Consider the following 20,704-nt stretch of genomic DNA (forward strand, 5'->3'; position numbering starts at 1 on the left):
TCAGAAATCAGCGCTTGCCATCACCAGGATCACTTTAAGGAATTCTTTTTGAGGAATTCTCTTTAAGGAATTCTCTTAAAGGAATTTACTGCGACACTCTCTAGTTAAACGTAGGAAGTGCACACTTAAAAGTTGATTCCAACAAGCAAACGCGCCCCCTTAGAAACCTTTCTTCCACTACTAACTAGCACAAAAGACGCAAGTGATTCCCTCCCACCCCCCACTTCTCCCTCTGCTGGGAAAGTCCTCAGCACACACAGAAGGGGGCAGGCTTCAGCATCACCTCCACACCACTACATTGTCAGGTCTGAACACTCTTATGTCATTCCACACAGGAGTGAGCTTTTTTTTTTTTTTTCCTAACTTCTTGAAAATGCTTCCTTATGGGGCTGAGTCTGATTGACAGCGTGCGGTGGAAAGCTGAGTATATAAGTGAGTGAACTGTTCTCTATTATCCATTCTAGACAAGGCTCCCCATACGTGCAGTTGGCTGGCTCTACCAGGGAACAATACATTGGCTTTTCAAGTCATTTGAAAGTCTTTTAACTTGATTTCTGCATTCCTTCTGATATTTGGATTGGGAAAACCTCCGCTTTTATAAGACGTGTAACAAAAAGAGGTAAGCTTTCTTTGTTTTTACATTTATCCCCCCTTTTTTTTCTTTTTTTTATATTCTGTGTTACATGCAGATAAGTGCTGAGAAGATACTGGGAAATGATGTGAAATTGTGTTGTTACTTTTTTATCTGCTTTTGCTACAAAAAAAGAAAGAAGCTTGAGCTGACTTGTTAGCTGTGGCGGCTTTCTGGGACTTGTAGTCCTTTGGTTTTTAAAGGATTTATTGTATCAACACATTATTTTCAGATTATTTTGTATATGTGATATTTATTATATATATATATATATATATCAGTCTGGTATTTGCATTGACACAGTGTTACAGTCCTCCTGTAACCTGTTGATTCTACCAATATATCTTTGGAGTTATACTTCCTTTAGCAGAGTGACAACACTGTTCATTCCGCAGTGAAAATGTTACAGCTTTGTCACCCCATGGGCAAATTATTTTTAGACTGATAAGCAGTTTTGAATTAACTTTAAGAAACTGACACATTGAAGTCTAAGTCTAATACATTTAACCATTTAAAAAAAAATTCAACCAGGAATCTTAAATATGATCAGAAACAAAGAAATCTACCAATCAGGAGTCTGATTTATCGGTATTTAGTCAATTGTAAAGTTGAATCTAGACAAGTTGAAAGCATGAATAGGGGTTATTAAAGGATAGAAGTGAAATTAAATAAAAAAGACTGGATTTCCAACTCATTCACTTGGGGCTATTTGGTCCCATCTCGTTATAATTGGTGAAATCCACTAATCTTTATGTTCAGTTACCTTTGTGATTTTCACAGAAAGTTGAATTTAAATTTTATTTCTTTAATCAAATTTTACTTCCAAATTTGAAGATTTATTTCTTTTTAGCAGCACCCCTGGTAGTGTTATATGGTTTGTTCAAACCTCTATAACTAGGAGTTTAGGTTTTGTAATGTAAATCTGGGAAAATATATACAAGTATTGATCACCTACAGTTTTACTTTGTTTGTTTTTTATTGGTCTTTTAAGAGCTGTATTATGCAAGATTTAAGGTGTTGATGTGTGTACTAGAGTTGGGGTTTTCTGGATGGAGAAGCATTGCATTCTTTGACAGTTAGTGAGTTCTGATAGCCCATAGCTGGCCCTAAAGGGATGCAGGGGGAGACTGTCTGTGCTATACACTATAGCAGAGTAACCAGGGAGATGCTATAGAGTCATTGACAATGGCAAGGGTAGTATATTATTAACCAGCTCATGTACTTTTACATTGAAAGCAGCTTTTATATTTTTGAATAAAAGCAGTTATGTCCATAAAACAAAACTGTATTTTTCTATGTGACAATTTTAAAATGCCTTACAGACAATTTCATTTTACTGGTTTGGAATGTACATGCAGCCATTATTAAACTAGAATCTTTCTTGCTCATAGTGCAGAATTATTTATTAACTGCATCTGATCATTTTTTTTTCTTTATGTCAGAAAGTATGTTGGCTCAGCTACTGGATGAATTCTGGAAATGATCTAGAAAGTAGTTGTTAGTGTGGATAGCCCTAAAAATTAGGAAAGGTGTTAATTAGGATTTAAAATAGGCAGAATAAACTAAGGAGGTTTAAATGTTGTTAATAAATTGAGTTTAATTGAATACAGATCAATCATCTGTATTCAGATTTAACCCATAGCCATACATAGCAAAAAAAATGAAATGTGCATGCATTTTGCTCATATCTGTTATAGCTTTAGTCCAGTATTTTTTAGACTAGTAAAAAAGGAATGCAGTCCTGCCAACAATTTAGAAGGTATGGAGATCCAAGTGAATTTGCAATAGGTCTCAATGCTATAAATCTTGCTAAAGAGCTACAGCCAAAATAGATTAATGTGTCTACACTTTAGTGTATTAAATTTATACTGTCTCTAAAAAATACCAATACAACATAGCCATTCTCAACTAGGGTTTGATGGAACCCTAGGGTTTTTTCCAAGGCTGCTAGCGGTTCCTTAGGATGCTCCTAGTTGACCTCCCATCTGATAGTGCTTGTCTAGTTCTGGGTTCATTGACAATATGGCAGAGCCAGTGCCATGACACCAATGGGCTTTTTAGCTGTCTGTAAAGATGGTATTTTCCCAATGATTACCAATGTAAAAAGGAATTCCTTACATTGACCTCTGAATAAAATTTTTAACAGGGGTACCCTAAGACCTGAAGGGTTCCTCTAAGATGAAAAGTTTGAGAAACACTGATGCAACTGTTTTAACCTAGTTAAACTTTAGGAAGATGTGCTTCTCTTGAGTTCACTGTCAATGGAACGTGTTAAAATTTACACAATGGTGCTAGACTTTGCCAAAGCCTGGGCTTTCATGTTGCCTGAAATCCTTCATTCAGAAGCATATTGTATGCAATGTGAAAAGTAAAGTGATGAATTACTAACTGGATCGTTTCTGGGCTCAGTTTACTGTTAGGTTAAAACAGTACTTGGCATCCTATTGGCAATCTGGTCTTCTGTCCACAAACAATGTTCAATGTATTTAAACTGTATCAATATAGCATAAGGTTTAGATGGCGTGAGAAAGAGTTGGAAGGTCTGTTGGGTTCTAATGTTGGCTGATGTTGGGCGATGGCCCCACTAGGGAATTTGTACATGATATTCAACATTTTTTGACCATATCCAATAAGATCAGATTTTTACAAATTTTTTGTGTCACCTTGAAAGGTGAAGGAAAATTCCCTCAATGGTTATAAACTTAACAGAGGTTCTAATTTGGTTGATGTCGGGTAAGATGTACCCTGTACCTTTATTCTAGGGATGGCCGCACTAGAGGAATAGTACATGATATTCAAATTTTTTTTTACCATATCCACTGGATCAGATGGATTTTTACTAATTTTTTGCATCATCTTGGAAGGTAAAATCCCCTCAATGGGTAAAAACTTAACAGAGGTTCTAACTATGATTCACTTTATTCACTTTTAACATAATTATCTGTTACTGTTTTTACCTCTGTAAACTGTTGACAGATCTATTATTGGTTGCTGTAATTGACTGCTCTGTGCATATCACCATTACTCTCAAACCCCAATTATTGGCCAGAGTATAATAAATGTTTTATGCATAATAGACTGCAACATGCTAGGTATTTTACTTTATATAACATATGTAAAAAAAGTCCACACAATGGGAAAGAAACAAGTGGAGATGGTTTGCTCTATTTGTCTGCCAATACCATCCAACACTTCTTGTGTTGAAAGCTGTGGTCCACTTCTGGCTGCCATGGTTCCTTTCTCTGAACCCTAGTCAATGCAGGACACAGTGGTGACATACAGGTCAGCTAAAAAACTAGCTGGGAGTCATTGAGTCACCTATGATTTCAGCATCATATCTATGTGTGATTGATGAGTGTCAAATTATTCTTCCAAAAGCGTAAAAAGATGAATTCAGCATCCAAGGAATGGTAAGCTGCAATATATACATAACATTTTATGTTCTTGGGTTTGAACACTAATGGATAACCAAATACTGTGTGTATGTTGAATCCTAATATATCATACTTTATATGATTTTGTAAGCTAAAAGTACAACCAAGTCATGTGCAGTATGATAGAAACTTTGACATTAATAGATCTCATGAAGATAGGCATTGTTTTCCTGGTTGACGTACATTAGAACTGAGGTCAGCACTTTTTAATTTATTTCAATGGAGTACTGGGGGTGGCAGTTCTGAGGATTGGTTTGACCTGCTATGCATTGTGTATTTTTAGAACCTAAAGGTCCTATTGAAATGTGTTTGCTTTGCAGGCAAAGCAGTTCAAATGCAATCTTTGCTGTTTTTTCCCTCCATACGCAAATGTTTAGGCAGCACTACCTTCAAATGCAAAGCACAGTGTTACAGTAATATCCAATTGTGCCTGACTATATGAAAGCCTGGGCTTTCATGGGAAATCATTCCCACTTATTAGAAATGTATTGTCTCCACATGCAAGCATTTGAGCACTGCTACATTCATATGTAGAGGCCAGTGTTTATTGACCAGAGCAGAAAAAAATAACACTGATGAAAGAATAAGGGTTGCTTACTCACATGTTCGATACAATCACTGATAAAGATGGATTTTCATCCTTTGGTATGTGGCTTTCCTTAGCATAATGGCAAATAAGCTACAGTGTGTGTTTCTGTAACATGAGCATTCACATTTTTCAGCCAACATGATTACATCCTAATACAAACAGCCTGGCACACAATCACAGAGTACACGTGTTGAATTATAACAAAGGAAACCACTTAACATAGCACACCAGCCAAGTCAGCTCCAACATTAGATCTAAAATAAATTTCCTGCAGCAACAGAGGCCAACAGAGGTTGTCCACTGCTGTGCTGTTAGGCATCCAGACACCGTGCTTCTATTTTGTACTCTCCCTAGGTAATTATATACTCAATAAACATTATAATCTAAAATCATAATACACAAATTACAACTTTTTTCTTGCATATACAGTAATTACTTAAACTGTGAAGACTGAAAGTTCAATCCAGCCATAAGAGATTTTTTGGTTTTTAGTAAATACTGGAGAGTTAAACGCCCTACCAGTTCCTTAAATCTTAGGAACTATTAGTGGGAACTCTGCATTTGTGCTCTAGAATTTCATACTAAATGTGGCCGTACAAGGTGTTCCCGCTCATTTAGTATCATAAGAAATGCAATAGAGGAGGCTGGACCAAGCAAAAGGGGGCAGGTGCACTCCAAACTCCTAGGTGGAGAAGAGTTATGGTAAACGGAAGATATTTTACTGTTGAAATTTAAAAGATATCCATAAAAACAGAAGCCAATTCAGCCTTCTATGTTTCACCTGTACACAAATTCACTTCTTAGTAGCTTCTGTAAAGGGTCTTTGACAGTTTGGATGTCATATTATTCATTAAATGGAGAGGATACACTTTTATCAGTGAAGCTGGGCGACACAGCAAACCTGGAATGAATCTGGTCCAGGACTGAAAACATTTGCTATCAAATAGCACATTACTTTTAAGAAATCCATTCCAGGTTTGCTGGATCACCTAGCTTCAATGTATTCTATCCAGTCTTGGAGAGCTTTAATAAATCAGGCCCAATATCTCAGTATTTAAAATTCTGGCAGCCATGAAAATTTGTGACTTGCTTAGGACACGTTTTCTTCTGTCAATTGAAAATGTGTAAATAAAATTGTAAAGGAGGCCATGAGATGAAGTTGGCCAATCCACCAATCTGATCTTGTAACTTGAAGTCTTGTCACGTAAGAACGGGAGTTCAGTTGCGAGAAGAGCAAGCTGGCATTCGATTCAGGTGTATTTATTTCTGCTCATTGTAACTTCTTTGTCAAGGTGGACATGGCTTCAGAGATAGGTGTCAACTAGAACAATTATATGCAGGAGTGGTGTGTGATTAAAATAATAGAGTAAAAAGAAACAGGAAAATAGAAAACATAATCGTAGATGCAGATGAGGCTTTACTTTCCTGTTGGCAGGGTTACTGCACCAACTCCACCAGGAATTGAATGCAACAGCTTTTGATCACATCATGGTAAACCATAAACATAATCGTGTCAACCCCGAAACAGGAGTTAACTCACAAAAACTGGAACAGTTGTAAGAGAACAAGACGCACACATGAACAGCTCGCCAGCATTTGAAATTGTATTTGGCTGAATGTATGCAGTGGGATGAATGATATCTTTAGTAACATTTTAGAAGTAATAGCTAAACTGTTTTGAACTCAGTAATTAAAGTGTAATTACACTTTTGTTGAGAAAAAAAGAAATCCTTTCTGGGTGTTCTATGTCCATTGCAGGAATATTAGCAAAGTTTTGTTGCACATTCCTACTCTTCTTTGAAGAAAATTAAATTTGTTCCGCCATATCTTGAGTGGGAATCTCAGATAATCATCTGGTAAACTTTATTCTAATAAGAAAAGCTGTAAAATCTGCATCCCTGTATAAGTAAATAACACTTAGAAAGTTTCCCACCAAAACTTAAATTCCTATTGCAGGGGATGCCTAAATATTGTAATCACCAATCAGGAAGTGACATGTCTGCTAGTATTATTGGATTACATTTGTTTTATAAGTGGCTACACTATAAGTGTTTTATAGTGGCTACAGATTGAAATGGAAAGCTAATTTTAACAACATTAAATTACAAAATGACTTGTGTAGTAATTGTGTATGCTATATCACTTTATATTAACGTTTCTTTCATATTTGACTATCGTGGACAATAGGGATGAGCGAGAATGCCTCTGGTATTATGGCAAAAATTTCCTCAATTTTCCAATTGTTCCATGAAATTTCGGCGAACCGATTTTGCGAAACCATCAGAAGAGGAAATTAAAACAGGAGAAATCCCAGAGCTGCATTCAGCCCTGGGAATCTCCCTGTTTGTGATCCCTGGGACACTAGAGGTTTTTTAACCTCTAGTGCCCCGGGGATTGCACACTCTTCTCAATGATTGAAGCCACAGCTGCAATCATTGATGAGCTCAGTGTGCAGTCCCCGGGGCAATAGAGGTTAATTAACCTCTAGTGCCCTGGGGATCGCACTCTCTTCTCAATGAATGCAGCCACAGCTGCAATCATTGAGAAGATGCCCGGCAAAGGAGAACCTCCTTACACTGTAATAAAAGTATCTCTTACAAATAATACATTTGTTACAGATACAAATGTATAATTTGTAAGAGAAACTTATATTACAATGTCAGGAGGTTCTCCTTTGCCGGGCATCTTCTCAATGAATGCAGCCACTCAAGAGAGTGCGATCCCCGGGGCAGTAAAGGTTAATTAACCTCTAGTGCCCCGGGGATTGCACACTGAGCTCATCAATGATTGCAACTGTGGCAATCATCTAACGATAGTTTATCGAATGGATCATCTATCGATAGTTTAATCTAAGCCAGGATAGCACAGCTCCATTGCTACATAAAAACAACTCCAAGTCTCTGGATTTATTTCAATCCTTTCCATCAGACAAAATTACAGAACCAGGTTATGCTAAAATGTGTTCTTCTCTTTAGAAGGAGTCCTGTTCAGCGCTGGCCAACCTTGTAATATAGATTTAAATCTTTATAGACTTATAGGGCTACCCAAGACTTTGAGGCTGTGTCCTGAGAAGACCTCATACATGTCTGTGGTCTCTATGTGGAGCATCCATGGCCAGGATCTACATGGATTCCTGTTGAGGGGAAAAAAGCATTTCAGTAAGGCCTGGAGATGGCTTTGCTATGAAGCTAAGAAGCTTGAGTTGCGGTGTGGAAAGGGATACAGTGCTTTATATTAGTTTAGCCATCTATACAAACAGAGCATCTTATGATGAAGTCATTATTTAAAGCAGCATTGAGTTGACTATAAAAACAGCAAAGAGAATCAGAAAATAATATTAATAATTAATTAATAAATGTTAAAAAATTGCTTTAATGCCAATGGTGAATTTTTGGAGGACATATCATGATTATGTTTGCCCTAACAAAACAGAATCAGGAAAGTGAAATTGATTCTACCTTTGATATTTTGCTGAGATATTATTCACCTTTCAGAAGGCTTGTGTCGGGTCCTGCTTACATTGCTTCTAATAGTAATTATGTATGATTTTTACAATTTTTTCTTTTTTTAGGTTATTTGTATTTAGGCAGAAATATTGTAAATGAAATTAAAGCATTGCATTATGAGAGTCCATGCTCAAAGCTTAACATTCCCATAGTAATTAGGTTTGGATTGGCTGGGGTCTGGCATGTAGAGAAGACAGCAGCGAGATGGAAACCTGATATAGGATCTAACAAGTCTGCTTTAACATATAAACATATAAATCTGCTAGAAAAAAATGGGTGTGGAACAGCTTGACAGATGGGCCAAATCCATTACATTTTACCCTCAAGGGTAAAATTTTGTTTAACACAAAGGTGTCACATTTTCATGCTTTCAAGTATGAAGAGTCATTCTTCACAAAAATACCTAAAACCTAATCTATGCTGCTAAGCAGAGCTTTTAACACGACAAGACTTTGTGTAATGCTACAAATAGTAATAGAAAATATTAGTAGGGCTAAGAATACGGCTGGGCCCATCCAGATCTAGGAGGAATCACCTGTGATTATATTTAAATTTAATTTCTAATATTAAAGTTAAATAAAAAAAAGTCAAGGTCTCGCAGAGTAAATACATGGAATACCAGAAGCACCGTGTTTTTTAAACCAGCCAAGCTTAAGCCACTAAATATGTAAAATGATAGTGCCATTTTAGACAAAACTTCTTAAAATCTAAAGTGCGTCTAAAGTTAGGCTTTTAAAAGCTCTTTTATAATTCTAAAACCTGAGAACTTGGGCCAAGAGGGTCTCTCTTCCAATGTGTGGGTGGTCCAGTGGAAAGGTTTTGAAGGAAGCTAAACTAGAATTTGTGGACAGGTCAATCATCAGAACATATATAACCAGAACATCAGTCATTTAGTTTGGTTTTTAAAAAAATGGAATTTGTAGCTATTTGACAAAAAAGTATTTAGCATTTTTTTCTGACAGGCACCCAATTGTATACTTGACAGTAGAATGCCAATACTGCAGGTTTCTTCTACCATTTTGGGGACTCAAAAAGTTTTGTTGGAGAGAGCTGAGTAGTTTATTGCAGGCACTGTTCTGTTGTATCTGTTTCCTCTTTTTCTATTTCATACTCCATTTTCTTTTGTGGTCACTGCTGCTGACTTAGTTTTGAGATTTAGGCTATATACACATTTCGGAGGATTCCTGCCCAATACGAATGAGCTCCTCTCAGATGAGAATCTGAAATGTACAGCCGTCTCCCAACTTCGTTCATGGATCCATCAGGATGGATCCATGAATGACCGATGTCAAAGAACTGCTATACATATACTATATAGCATTTTGGTAAGCTGGTCTACAGATCCCAACTAAAATGCAACATGTCTTCTGTTCATTATGGAGATTTAGACATCTGTAGAAACCAAGTGTTTGTATGCTCTATTGTTTAGCAAAATTTCAAATATCAGGGTCAGGTGGTTGGTGGGCTTTAGAGGACGGTTGCCATTAAAATCAATATGAGGTTTTTGTAGATGTGATTTATATAATGTCAAGAATATGGTGCTTCAGCTTCCACTGAAGATATTGAACCTGGTTGTGAAAGCCTCATGTGCATGAATAAAGATGGCCATTAAAATCTGTTACTTGCCTCTTGTTAAGTAGCAGTACAATAGTCAAGGAAAAATGCCAATGTAAAACAAAACTTATGATATTGTTGGTCAAGATAATGGAGACTGCACCATGTGAGAAATTATATTATCCTCTTGGAAGAATAAATGGAGTGAAACTATTTTGTAAATTATTACTGATAATAAATAGTTCTTATTTTCATTAAGCAGTTTTCTATCAAGATAATAATGGAGCTTTAGTATATTTCTTAATTATTCATTTTTTTCTGTTTTACTCTGTATATAAAAAACAAAGCCTATAGTTATCAGAACCCAAAAAAGGTGCTGCTTGTGTTGGCTTTTAAGTTAACCAATAGTGCTTTGTGAATCCTTTGTCACACATATTTAAACACACACACACACATATATATATATATATATATATATATATAGAAACATCCACCTATATACATTTATTTATCTTAAACAGGCCACATCCCTAACATTCATAGGAAAAGATATGCAATGAAAGACATCAATTTTAAGCGGGACTTTTAAAGCCAGTACCATCAATATATTACAAAAATAACAACATTTTATTAATAATAAACATTAAAAACAAACATCATTTCAAATACATAAAAGACAAAAAAAAATCATGGGTGTATATAATGACCTCTCCCCCAAAAGGTTTAAATTCTGAATTACTTCTCGACATGTTTAGTGGAACAAAATCCACTTCTTCAGGAGGAAGGAGAGGAGAAGTCTGATGTTTGTACTTCCAGCAGCCCTCTTATTTAAAATTGTTGCAAGGAAGGAGGTGGTTATGGTGGCAATGGTATATTCAAATCCCGTTTAGCTAATTAGTAAGTAATCTCTTTCAATTTCCAATATAAATCACAGTGATCCTAAGTTTCATGTCCTTCAGTCCTCAAACAGATATAAGAACAAACAGCACAACCATGTTCCTATTCTATCGGCTTCCCTTGCAAATGAGTTAGCCTTGTGTTGGCTTTTAAGTTAACCAATAGTGCTTTGTGAATCCTTTGTCACACATATTGAAACACACACACACACATATATATATATATATATAGTCAAAGTATTTGTTCATTTTCAATTTATTACTTTACTAAAACTTGTAAACAACAAAATGTAAAGGATTCTTTTCACAATTCTAATTATTACTAAATTAAAGTGTAATATAACATTGATCAAAAAACATATAAATGGAGTGTGGGGAGGAGAAATGTACACTGTATTGTACACTACATGTTCCTCTCTTAACAACCTTGTTATCCATTATTTTTAAGTCTCGAGTTCCTTAGTGATCCAAACTGTGTAATTTGTGGTTTGCTATTGCATTTTTTGAGTGTCTAAGGTTTCATTGTAGATTTCTGTATAGATGACATACAGATCATAGCGATGAGAAAACTAAACATGCTTTACTCCTCTTCGAATAGAAACCGAATGCTAGTAAAAAGCACAGGTAGAACATTATTTTCTTAGCCAAGGAGAATGTGAACTTCGTCAGACATGATACATTTGATAACAATAATAATTTTGCAATAGATGTATACTGTGGAAGCAGCTGCAGACTGCACACAGCTAAACTGATATTTTGTAATGTCTGTGATAAATGACCTGGATTATGAGCTTAAGATAGAAATCTCCATCAAAACCTCTTTCATATGTACTTGCTGCATTGCGCAGTCTAAACCCATACTACTCAAAGACCATTATGGTTCATGTCTGTGTGTCAAATTTGTTTTTAAAATGCCATAAATACCTCCAAAAACACTGACACTGTCTGTAACTGACAAATTCATTTAGAACCCTAAGGCATACAACATTGTCAAATGAAATCCTGAGTGTTTTAAAGTCTTATTTTCGAGTTCGGTCTTGCTGCTATACAAGTACAAAAACAACCTGAATAATAAAATAATGCATACTTGTCTGAAAAAGAATATATACGGTATATCAGTGGGGGCTTGCTTTAAAAATAGGAAGGCAAGTGAGGAAATCATGCCTCGGCAGTGCATCTGGTGTGCATTTTTAGTGGCATGTGAAATATTGGTGGTGGGTGGATTCTTCATAGTTGACAAAGCTGTATAAATATCAAAATGAACAGGTAGGTTTTCAGTCTAGATTTAAACACCTTCAGGGATGGAGCTGTCTTTATTGAGTGGGGCAAGGAGTTCCATTGGATAGGAGCTGTAGGCTGTAGTTCCAAATGTTTTAATGTGCACTTTGAGGATGCCTAGGTTATTACATCCTGCTGATCGAAGAGTATGGAAAGTACAGCGCAGATGCAGTAGTATCTTTCCAAAAATTAGGGGCCTGGACTGTTTTAAATGGCAGCGAGCCGGTATTGAAATGGGCAACCAGTGGAATGACTAAAGAATCCGAGTTATGTGACAATAGCAGGTTGGTTTGTACTAACTGTAGGTAGTGCAGGTCCTTGTGGAAGGATGTGGAAGGCCTGTGTGGGGAACGTTGTATTGGTCCAGCCATGATAGCATGAACCAGGGTTGGCATATCTTCCGAGGGATGAATTGTTCATCTTTTTTCAGTATTTCTTAGGTAAAAGTAAGAAGATTGCACAACGGCAAATATTTTATTTGTAAAGTTTAATTCCCTAGCAGCTAATACACACAACTTGACAACATAGTCAGAGCTATATAGATCTGTGCTCCCTACCCCCAATGATGATGACTTGGAGTGGAGCTGTTTTGCTTCCAGGCACTGACCTCCAATGACAAGTACTTCAGTCTTGTCAGCATTTAGTTTCAGCCAGTTGTCATTCATCCACTTTTGCAGACGTCTATGGCTGGAGCTTGTTCTGTTGCTCCAGGTTTAAAAAATAAATATAGCTGTGACCTATTAGCATAGAAATGTACATCAAACAATGTTTTTGAGGGTTTCCAAATGACATCATTTATATACTATGGGTCTGATTTCTTAAAGCTCTCCAAGACTGGAGAAGATAGACTATCATGGGAGAAGATCCAGCAAACGTAGAATGGATTTTTTTTTTTTGCTATTTGTTGTCAAATATTTGTAATCCTGAACCAGATCTATTTCAGACTTGCTGGATCACACAGATTCACCCTTGATAGTTTATCTTTTTCAGTCTTGGAGAGTTTTAAATCAGGCTCTATAAGTTGCCTTTGGTAAAAAAACAAATGGTAAAATGATCTTTATGCAGCCATATTTATATGCAAATCTTGATTCTTCTTGCAGAATTATGAATCAATTTGAGGTGGTTTTATTACCTATTTATCTTTTCTTGGTGTTAGAGAAAATATATATTTTTTTTGCTGAGAATCATTTGTAGTTTTGGTATATCCATTGGTTTGTAGTTCTCCTTCCCTTATCCTCAGCAATGTGTGTATTTCTATTAACTATTTTGGTTTCTTCTACATAAATCCACATTTCTAGTTTGCGGGAGGCAAGATTTGGGAGCTTCTATTTTAGAAGCTGTATGACTTGGCAGATATATCGCTCTTAGTCAGTGTATCATGACCTGATCTCTTTCCTGCAGAGCATATGTTGCCTCGCTATCCTTTTGATTTTTTTGGCTTAATATTCCATGCTTTTCTTACCACGAGGTGAACTGTGGGTGCAACAGATTTTTTCTCAAAGGCAATTTCCAAGTTGAAAGGTGCTAAACTGGTGATACTGGGACAGCAATAGGTTTATTCACTTAGGCTCACTTAGTTTGTTGGTTTGGCTCAGGGTAAATAGGACCAGAAGCTGTTGGAACAAACTTAACCATGAGCCTGATTTATTAAAGCTCTCCAAGGCTGGAGAAAATAGAATATCATGGGAGAACCTGGGTAATCCAACAAACCTGGAAAGGATTTCTTAAAAATCATTTGGTATTTATTGGCAAATGTTTTTAATCCTGGACCGGATCTCTTGCAGGTTTACTGGATCAACTTGATTCTCTCATGATAGTCTATGGTCTCAAGTTTTGGAGAGCTTTCATTAATCAGTCTTTTACAAATTCTTTTAAAAAGAAATGTCGAGTAATCAACATTTGACAAAGGTAAATCAATTTTTTAAGTGTGACTGTTAACAAAATAAAGCATTACAAATGTGATGCAATCTGTCACAAGCATTAGTACAGCATTTTTTTTTGCTTGTTTTCATGAGTCTTTTTTTTACCTAATAATCCAACAAACAGATTTGTGCAGAAGTTGTGCATACCGAGTAAGTACTGAGCCCAAACTAAGTCAGTGGGGAATTTCTGCAAAACAAAAATGTGCCAAATGTAGAATGTGTATATTTTTATGCTGAATTGAAATGGGATTTTGCATATTTTTTATAATGAATAGTGTGTGTATATAAAAAATAAATAAGTGGAGATGGACTTTACCAAGGCTAAAAGTGCAAGAAAAAGAGAAAGGACCAAGAAAAAGGCTAACTTTACATGGCAGATATTCTGCGTGTGTGGTCTACAATATGACTGTGCATAAAGAAAATCATTCACAGCAACTCTATAAATGTATGGATACGCTACTAGGATATTTGGCTTGACCCACATGCTGTTGAAGTATAAATACATATTTGCAGCCTTGCACATTTTTTCAATATGAGTTAGTGTCTATAATGCTGACTGAATGAAAAAATAGTTAATTAGGCTTTGAATTGGTGTCTTTTAATTGTTATAGTGTATTACAGCTTTTTCCAAAACTATACATATTTTTTCGAACTTGAACATTGAGAAATAATTTACCATCCAATTTTTTTAAAAAAAAGTTTAACCGCTAAGAAGCACAGTGATTGATAGTCAGTGAATGATCAAGTTTAATCCTAAACAAATCAACCTTTTAGTGTATTACTTAATAATAACTAGAATTAATCTAGTGCCAATAAATTATGCAGATTTTTACAAAGTCCGTTGTCATATCATTAACTGTACCCCAAAGGGGCTCACGATCTAATGCCCCATCATAGTCATATATCATTACCACATTCTAAAAAAAATTTTTGAGGGGAAGCCAAATAACCCAACTCAATGTTTTTGGGACGTGATAGGAAAGCGGAGTGTCTGGAGAAAACCCACGCAAACATGAGAGAACATACAAACTCCTTGCAGATTATGCCCCCACCAAGTTTCAAACCTGTGACCTAGAGCTGCATAGGCAAGAGTGCTAGCCACTAAGCCAACCGTGTAGGTATATATTTAAAAATGGCATCTTTGAAAACAATTTTTATCCTGGTTTTTATGTCTTTACATAATCTCTTGCACATCAAAAATCAGTAGGAGCCAGGTTCACTAAGCAAATTAGGGTAGAGAGAGTGCACTGGTATTCACCAGTTACAGTAAGGTACAGTAGTAGTAGCAATTGTACCTAAGTATGGAGGCCATTAAATTCATTAGTCATGCTCCCTGTCTTCTTTGTAGTGTCTATAAATCTTAGGCTAGACTCCACTTCATTTGCCTCATACCTTAGCTTTACAGTCCCTTTTCCTTAAATTACATTGGTTATGAAACAGGAGAAACAGGAGGGATACATACTGATCTCCATTAGTATGTTACAAAATAGCCAAACCCCACTCTCATGGCAGTATGAGATATTCATAAATAAAAAATCAGATATGAAGAAATGTTTTTTTTTTTCAATTGGCAATTTAGCTTGTATTGGTTAATTACACATAAAGATTACAGGTAACATGATAACATGATTCCATTACTATTTACATGGGGAGTAGGTAGTTACTGATGGTCCTGCCCCCTTGAAAAGTCTGGGGCATCTGACCATTACCTATACATAAGGTCCCCTATTATATCAGCACCAAATGTCTTATTATCCCAACATGTTTCACTTATTGGCTTCTTCAGGGGTATTTTGTTGAGAACATTTAGCTAATATTGGGGTAGATGAGTCTAGGTGATTGAAGAGATTCAAACAATAGGGACCTGAGTAAGTGAGAAGTACAATATACCTTTATTAAGTTTTTGTTCCAGTGTAACCTGGACTTGCAGAGTTAGATGAGGATGCCGACAGGGCTGCTTTAATGCGCACATATGCCCAGACGGTGGACTATTTATATATCCCTAGTAACCACTGAAAGTTTTAGGACAAGTCTCCCCCTCAACTGCTTTTATGTGATGGCATTTTGTCTCAAAAGGACCAAAACAAATACTCTAAAGTCAGGTTTTAGTTGGTTTATAACAACTTGCAAACATATGCTGTTTGTTTAGAGAGATGGCAGCCTGTCAGGATTCTGTTCTCTCCACCCGAGAGCTTTTAATACAGTATATTGATATTGGGATTGTAAAATTGTATGTGCACACAAGAACAGATTATATAATAAAGACCCTATCCCAATAAATGATAGCTGTCCTGGAGGATTATAGGGTTTCTATGTATTTTAGATGAAAGTTAAGTACTGCTATCCTTAGATGTTGTTTTTAAATACTCATTCTCCTTCTATGTCAACATACCTACTGGTAATCCCATTTGAAGATGTGATTTTGCACTAATCTGAGAATTGACAATAGAGTCCTGTTTTTTTTCTATATGTATTCACATATATTAATAATTGTGTTTGTCTGTGTTCTTTGCTCTGTCTGTTTTAATCAGTACTATCCCCTTCTTCTTTTATCACCAAGCCTGATTATCAAATTAGGGTATTTTTGAAGTGCAGGCAATGCGTGGGTTTTCTGTGAGTTTGGATTATTCTGCACTCTTCTATTAACATCCAGTTTTCTGAGGACCCATATTACTCATTCATGAAATGATCTCATTCTGTTATGTTACTGGGAAAAAGTGAGATTTAAATGTAAGCTTAGCATGCTCCTAGGATGATGTTGTGCAGTAGCTTTGAAAATCACAATGGCTGAAAATCTTTCCAATACTTTGTAAATTGGTTGGCATATAATATGTATATTGCTGCATACTTTTCAGTTTAGTTGGTGTTCTGGAGCACAAACGTAAATATTTATATTGCTTTAAATGTAAGTTTCTGGTTTCCCATAAAGACACAGCAGTCCTTTTAAATTATTACTTTTTCTTACTAATTTACCTCTTTTAGACATCTTTTGGGAATAATGAAATTGTAACCCAACTATTTTGTGTGCCCTAATTTTGGGAAATCCTTGCATAGGTATCATGTCTGTATTTTTCTTTGTTTTTCCTAGTTTTTTTATTGTTAATATTGACCCAACATTCTAAACCAATTCCAGGTCTAGTTGATTGGAAAGAAATGTAGAAAATGTAGTCACAGCTCTTATTTATGCAGTTACTTGAATTCTAAATCTGTATTTTTTGTCTATAGGGGTTATGTTACAGAAAACTTTGGAGCGGCTTCTTATCTTTCTTTGTTTTTGGGCTTTCCTGAATGCTCAAGGTAAGACAATTATATTACTACAATAATAATTAATATAGTATAATAATGTAATTTATTTATAAATAATATCAACGTATAAAATACATTGTACCTATAAAAAAAACTCCACAAGACTAAACTTAATTGTTTTTCTAATAAACACACAAATGAAAGCTAAGTACACACATTGAGGTGGTGTTATCTTAAGGGGTGTAGAGGGGGCATGGCACATGCTGGCCCCACTACACCCCTGCCTATGTGTCACTCAAAAGGGAAGAAACTTCCCCCAGAGTGATGTTATGGTACCAGAACCCACCCGGTGGGTGGGTTGTGTTCAGAGAGACAACCCACCCACTGCCCTGACCCTCCCTTACATACAGGAGACATGTTCTCTTTTTCCATGGACCACCAAATAATTCTTTTAAAGTAAGAGTGGGCACACGTGTGTGACACTTTTTTTTTACTCATTTGATTTGTATATTGATTTATCATTACCCCAAACGAAATGTTTTTATTTTTTAATGGAATTCAATGTACTCATGTATGACATTGTTTACCACTAACAATAAAATTATATGATTGCCAACTTGTTTTCTGTTATGATATATTTGAATGAATGCTTGATGCTAAAGATATAGGGATGTTTTCTGTAAAAGAAAATGTATATAATCTAACTTAAGAACTACAATTGCAATAACTATGTCATTTCTTTCTAATATTAGATGAAAATGGGGAGGATGAAACGACGTTTGATTTATTTGAAATTAGTAATATAAACAAGAAGACCATCGGTGTCAAAATGTTTCGTGGACCCGATCCAAATTTTCCAGCATATCGATTCCTCCGGTTTGATCACATACCCCCTGTTAAATCTGAAAAGATGAGGGAAATATTCCATCTGATGCAGCTAAATGAAGGTTTTATTTTAACTGCTTCCATAAAACAAGACAAACAAAACCGAGGAACGCTTCTTTCCATAGAGGGACCTGGCATTTCCAACAGAATGTTTGAACTTGTGTCAAATGGACGAGCCAATACTCTGGACTTAATTTATTGGGTAGAAGGGACCCAGAATGTGATATCCTTGGAGGATGTTGACCTGGCAGACTCTCAGTGGAAAAATATTACTGTTCAGCTGACGGGTGAAAACTTCAACCTCTATGTTGGTTGTGACCTCATGGACAGTTTCCGCCTGGAGGAAACTTTCTACGAGCACCTGAAAGGAGATAACAACAAAATGTTTTTGGCAAGGGGCTCAATACGAGAAAACCATTATAGGGTAAGCACATGCAAAGGTGTGAAAGTAACACTCTGTTCCGTCTTGTTTTATTTGACCAGTACATTGAACTATTTTTGGCATTCCAATTATAGAACTTTAGAATAGTTTATTTTCAAGAATCCTCTAGCTTGGTATTCCTACAATTATTTGATTATTTTGCCAATACCAGTAATATATTTATTAACTTTAAGAAATAGATCAATCTGTTGCTATTGTAGAGTGTCCTTTACTTCCTTATGGACAATTGTTGTCCCTGGGACAAGAAATGAAAGGAAATCTCCTTCAAAGAGCCTTGGACAGCAGCAAGACTCAGACAGGGTTTATAATCCCACTTTATGCTAGTTTTCACTATAGATGTACTTTACTTGAAGGAGTAAACTTAGGGCTTATCTTTATGACTGTTTTCACCAAGAAAAAGGGATGCAAAAAACATCATTTTGGACTTGTCACCAGAACAAAAGGTTCTCCCTATCAAGACATCAAAAAACTAACCGACAGAGGTATTAACCTTCCCTGCTCTAGGATTTATATAGGGAAATGGTAAAGTGTATCAGTTCTACCAAAACGGAGTTACCAGTTACCAAAACTATGTAATAAGAGGACAAGCCTAAACAAACAGATTAGTTATTATTAAACCATGCAGGCCCTTTCACTATATGGTTGATAGTAGGTCTAAATCTGATTGTAGATTGCATGACTATCCTTACCCATTTTCACATTTTCTGCATCAAAAATTCCATGCAGAGTTTTGTTGCAGCAAAACATTACCGAATTTTAAACATTACAGGGTTTATTTTCATCTTTGTCTCAGATGGGTAGATTTGCCCTCACTTTTAGGCCTAATAATCAATATCACCTAGAGAACAGGCATAACTCTGCAATGAGTAGTCCTTGGAGTGTATGACTCACTCCCCTTTCTCCAGTGTTTGGTCCAGAACTGTCACATAACAGTGGAAAGACAGTATACAACTATTTGTAAACTCTGTTTCAAGTGACTCAAAATGTGCATTTATTTTTCTTCATTCATGACAGCTGAATAAAAAATGTAGGAAAACAAACTGGAGAGAGGCTTTGAAATAGAGGGTATATTATGTCACTGTTTCTTGAAAATACCAAGTCAAAAATTGTATGCGTGGTCTACTTTATATAGCATAAGAACAATGGAAACAAAATCTCATTTTTTATTTAGGTTGATCCAAATCTTTAGAATATCAATGGATCCCAAAAGATAGAATTTGAATATACAAACCACATTCCATAAAAAATGATAAAAGAAGTAAAGAATACAAGTGGTTCAGAAAAAGTAGGACTTTTAAAGGGATCAGAAACCATCAGAAAGACATATATAAAAAAACAAGTTAAATTGTTTTGACATACGTGATAACAAAAACAAATTATAATGAAAATACATGGGTGTTTGTAGACCCTTTTGTATATTATATCATTATCAGCCCTATGAAAGTTTCTCTTTGGAACAATTTCACTATAGGGGTTTCGCAGGACTGAGCTGCTTCCTTAGGAATGAATATAGGGTCTAAAATCAGGAATGCCACAAGAAGTGCAGATTGATTTTATTGTATGAAAGCAATACATGCATACACTGGTAGCTGGGGTGTCTTGGCACAACATTGCCAAATAGTCTGCTAAAGAGCCAAATTGGGTCCATTAGTACCAGATGCATCCAGAGCTATCCAAGCAGTGAACCCCAAAAGCTATCAAATCTTCTATACACCTAATGCTATTCACCCTGGTAAACCATTGATGGAGAGTTGGGGGGGTGATGGTCTCCACATAACAAGCTATATCAGCATTCAGTAAATGTTGTAATTAGTAATGCTGGTAGTGTTTCCTGGACATCTCAAAGATTTGCAAGAGAGCTCTTTCATTAAGGATAGAGTTATCATGAAGTCTCCAACAAATAGAAGGAACATGTGGGTACATTTTGGAAGGGAACAATGGAGTTCTGTACCATTTCAATAACAATTTCTAGGTCAGGTCATGGTATTCATTGCTAGGGTAGGCTTAATGGCTGAGGTGTAAAATGTGTTCTCTTGATCTGAAAAGGTCAAATTGAAGTCACGTTCCCATTTCAGAACAAAGGTTCGGGGCGATGTGTCATGTGAGGTTTGTACCCCTAAGGTGAATTACACCAACAAGCTTTTTTAATTGAGATAAAGGTCTAACAAATAATTTGAGTAAGTGCAAAAATGCTTTAATTGAAGAGTCCTCCAGAAATATAAACTAGAAAAATTTTGGTCTATCTGAAGTTGATATACCAGTCCATAAAAGAAAAAGTAGTGGGCCTGTTATCTCTTGTTACCTTGTTATATACCCTGGCC

At 35.9% G+C, this 20,704-nt stretch overlaps 1 protein-coding gene across 1 annotated transcript in view; it reads left to right on the plus strand.

Moving 5' to 3' along the window:
* Window positions 1-387: 387 nt before the first annotated feature.
* Window positions 388-20,704, plus strand: part of THBS2 (thrombospondin 2) — a 56,126-nt gene continuing 35,809 nt past the window's right edge. The window contains exons 1-3 of the mRNA XM_072409352.1: window positions 388-619; window positions 17,036-17,107; window positions 17,809-18,365. Coding sequence (XP_072265453.1) covers window positions 17,041-17,107; window positions 17,809-18,365 — 624 coding nt within the window. The 5' untranslated portion in view covers window positions 388-619; window positions 17,036-17,040. The remainder of the gene's footprint in view (window positions 620-17,035; window positions 17,108-17,808; window positions 18,366-20,704) is intronic.

Source organism: Pyxicephalus adspersus, chromosome 4, assembly GCF_032062135.1.
Source record: "Pyxicephalus adspersus chromosome 4, UCB_Pads_2.0, whole genome shotgun sequence".
NCBI lineage: Eukaryota > Metazoa > Chordata > Amphibia > Anura > Pyxicephalidae > Pyxicephalus > Pyxicephalus adspersus.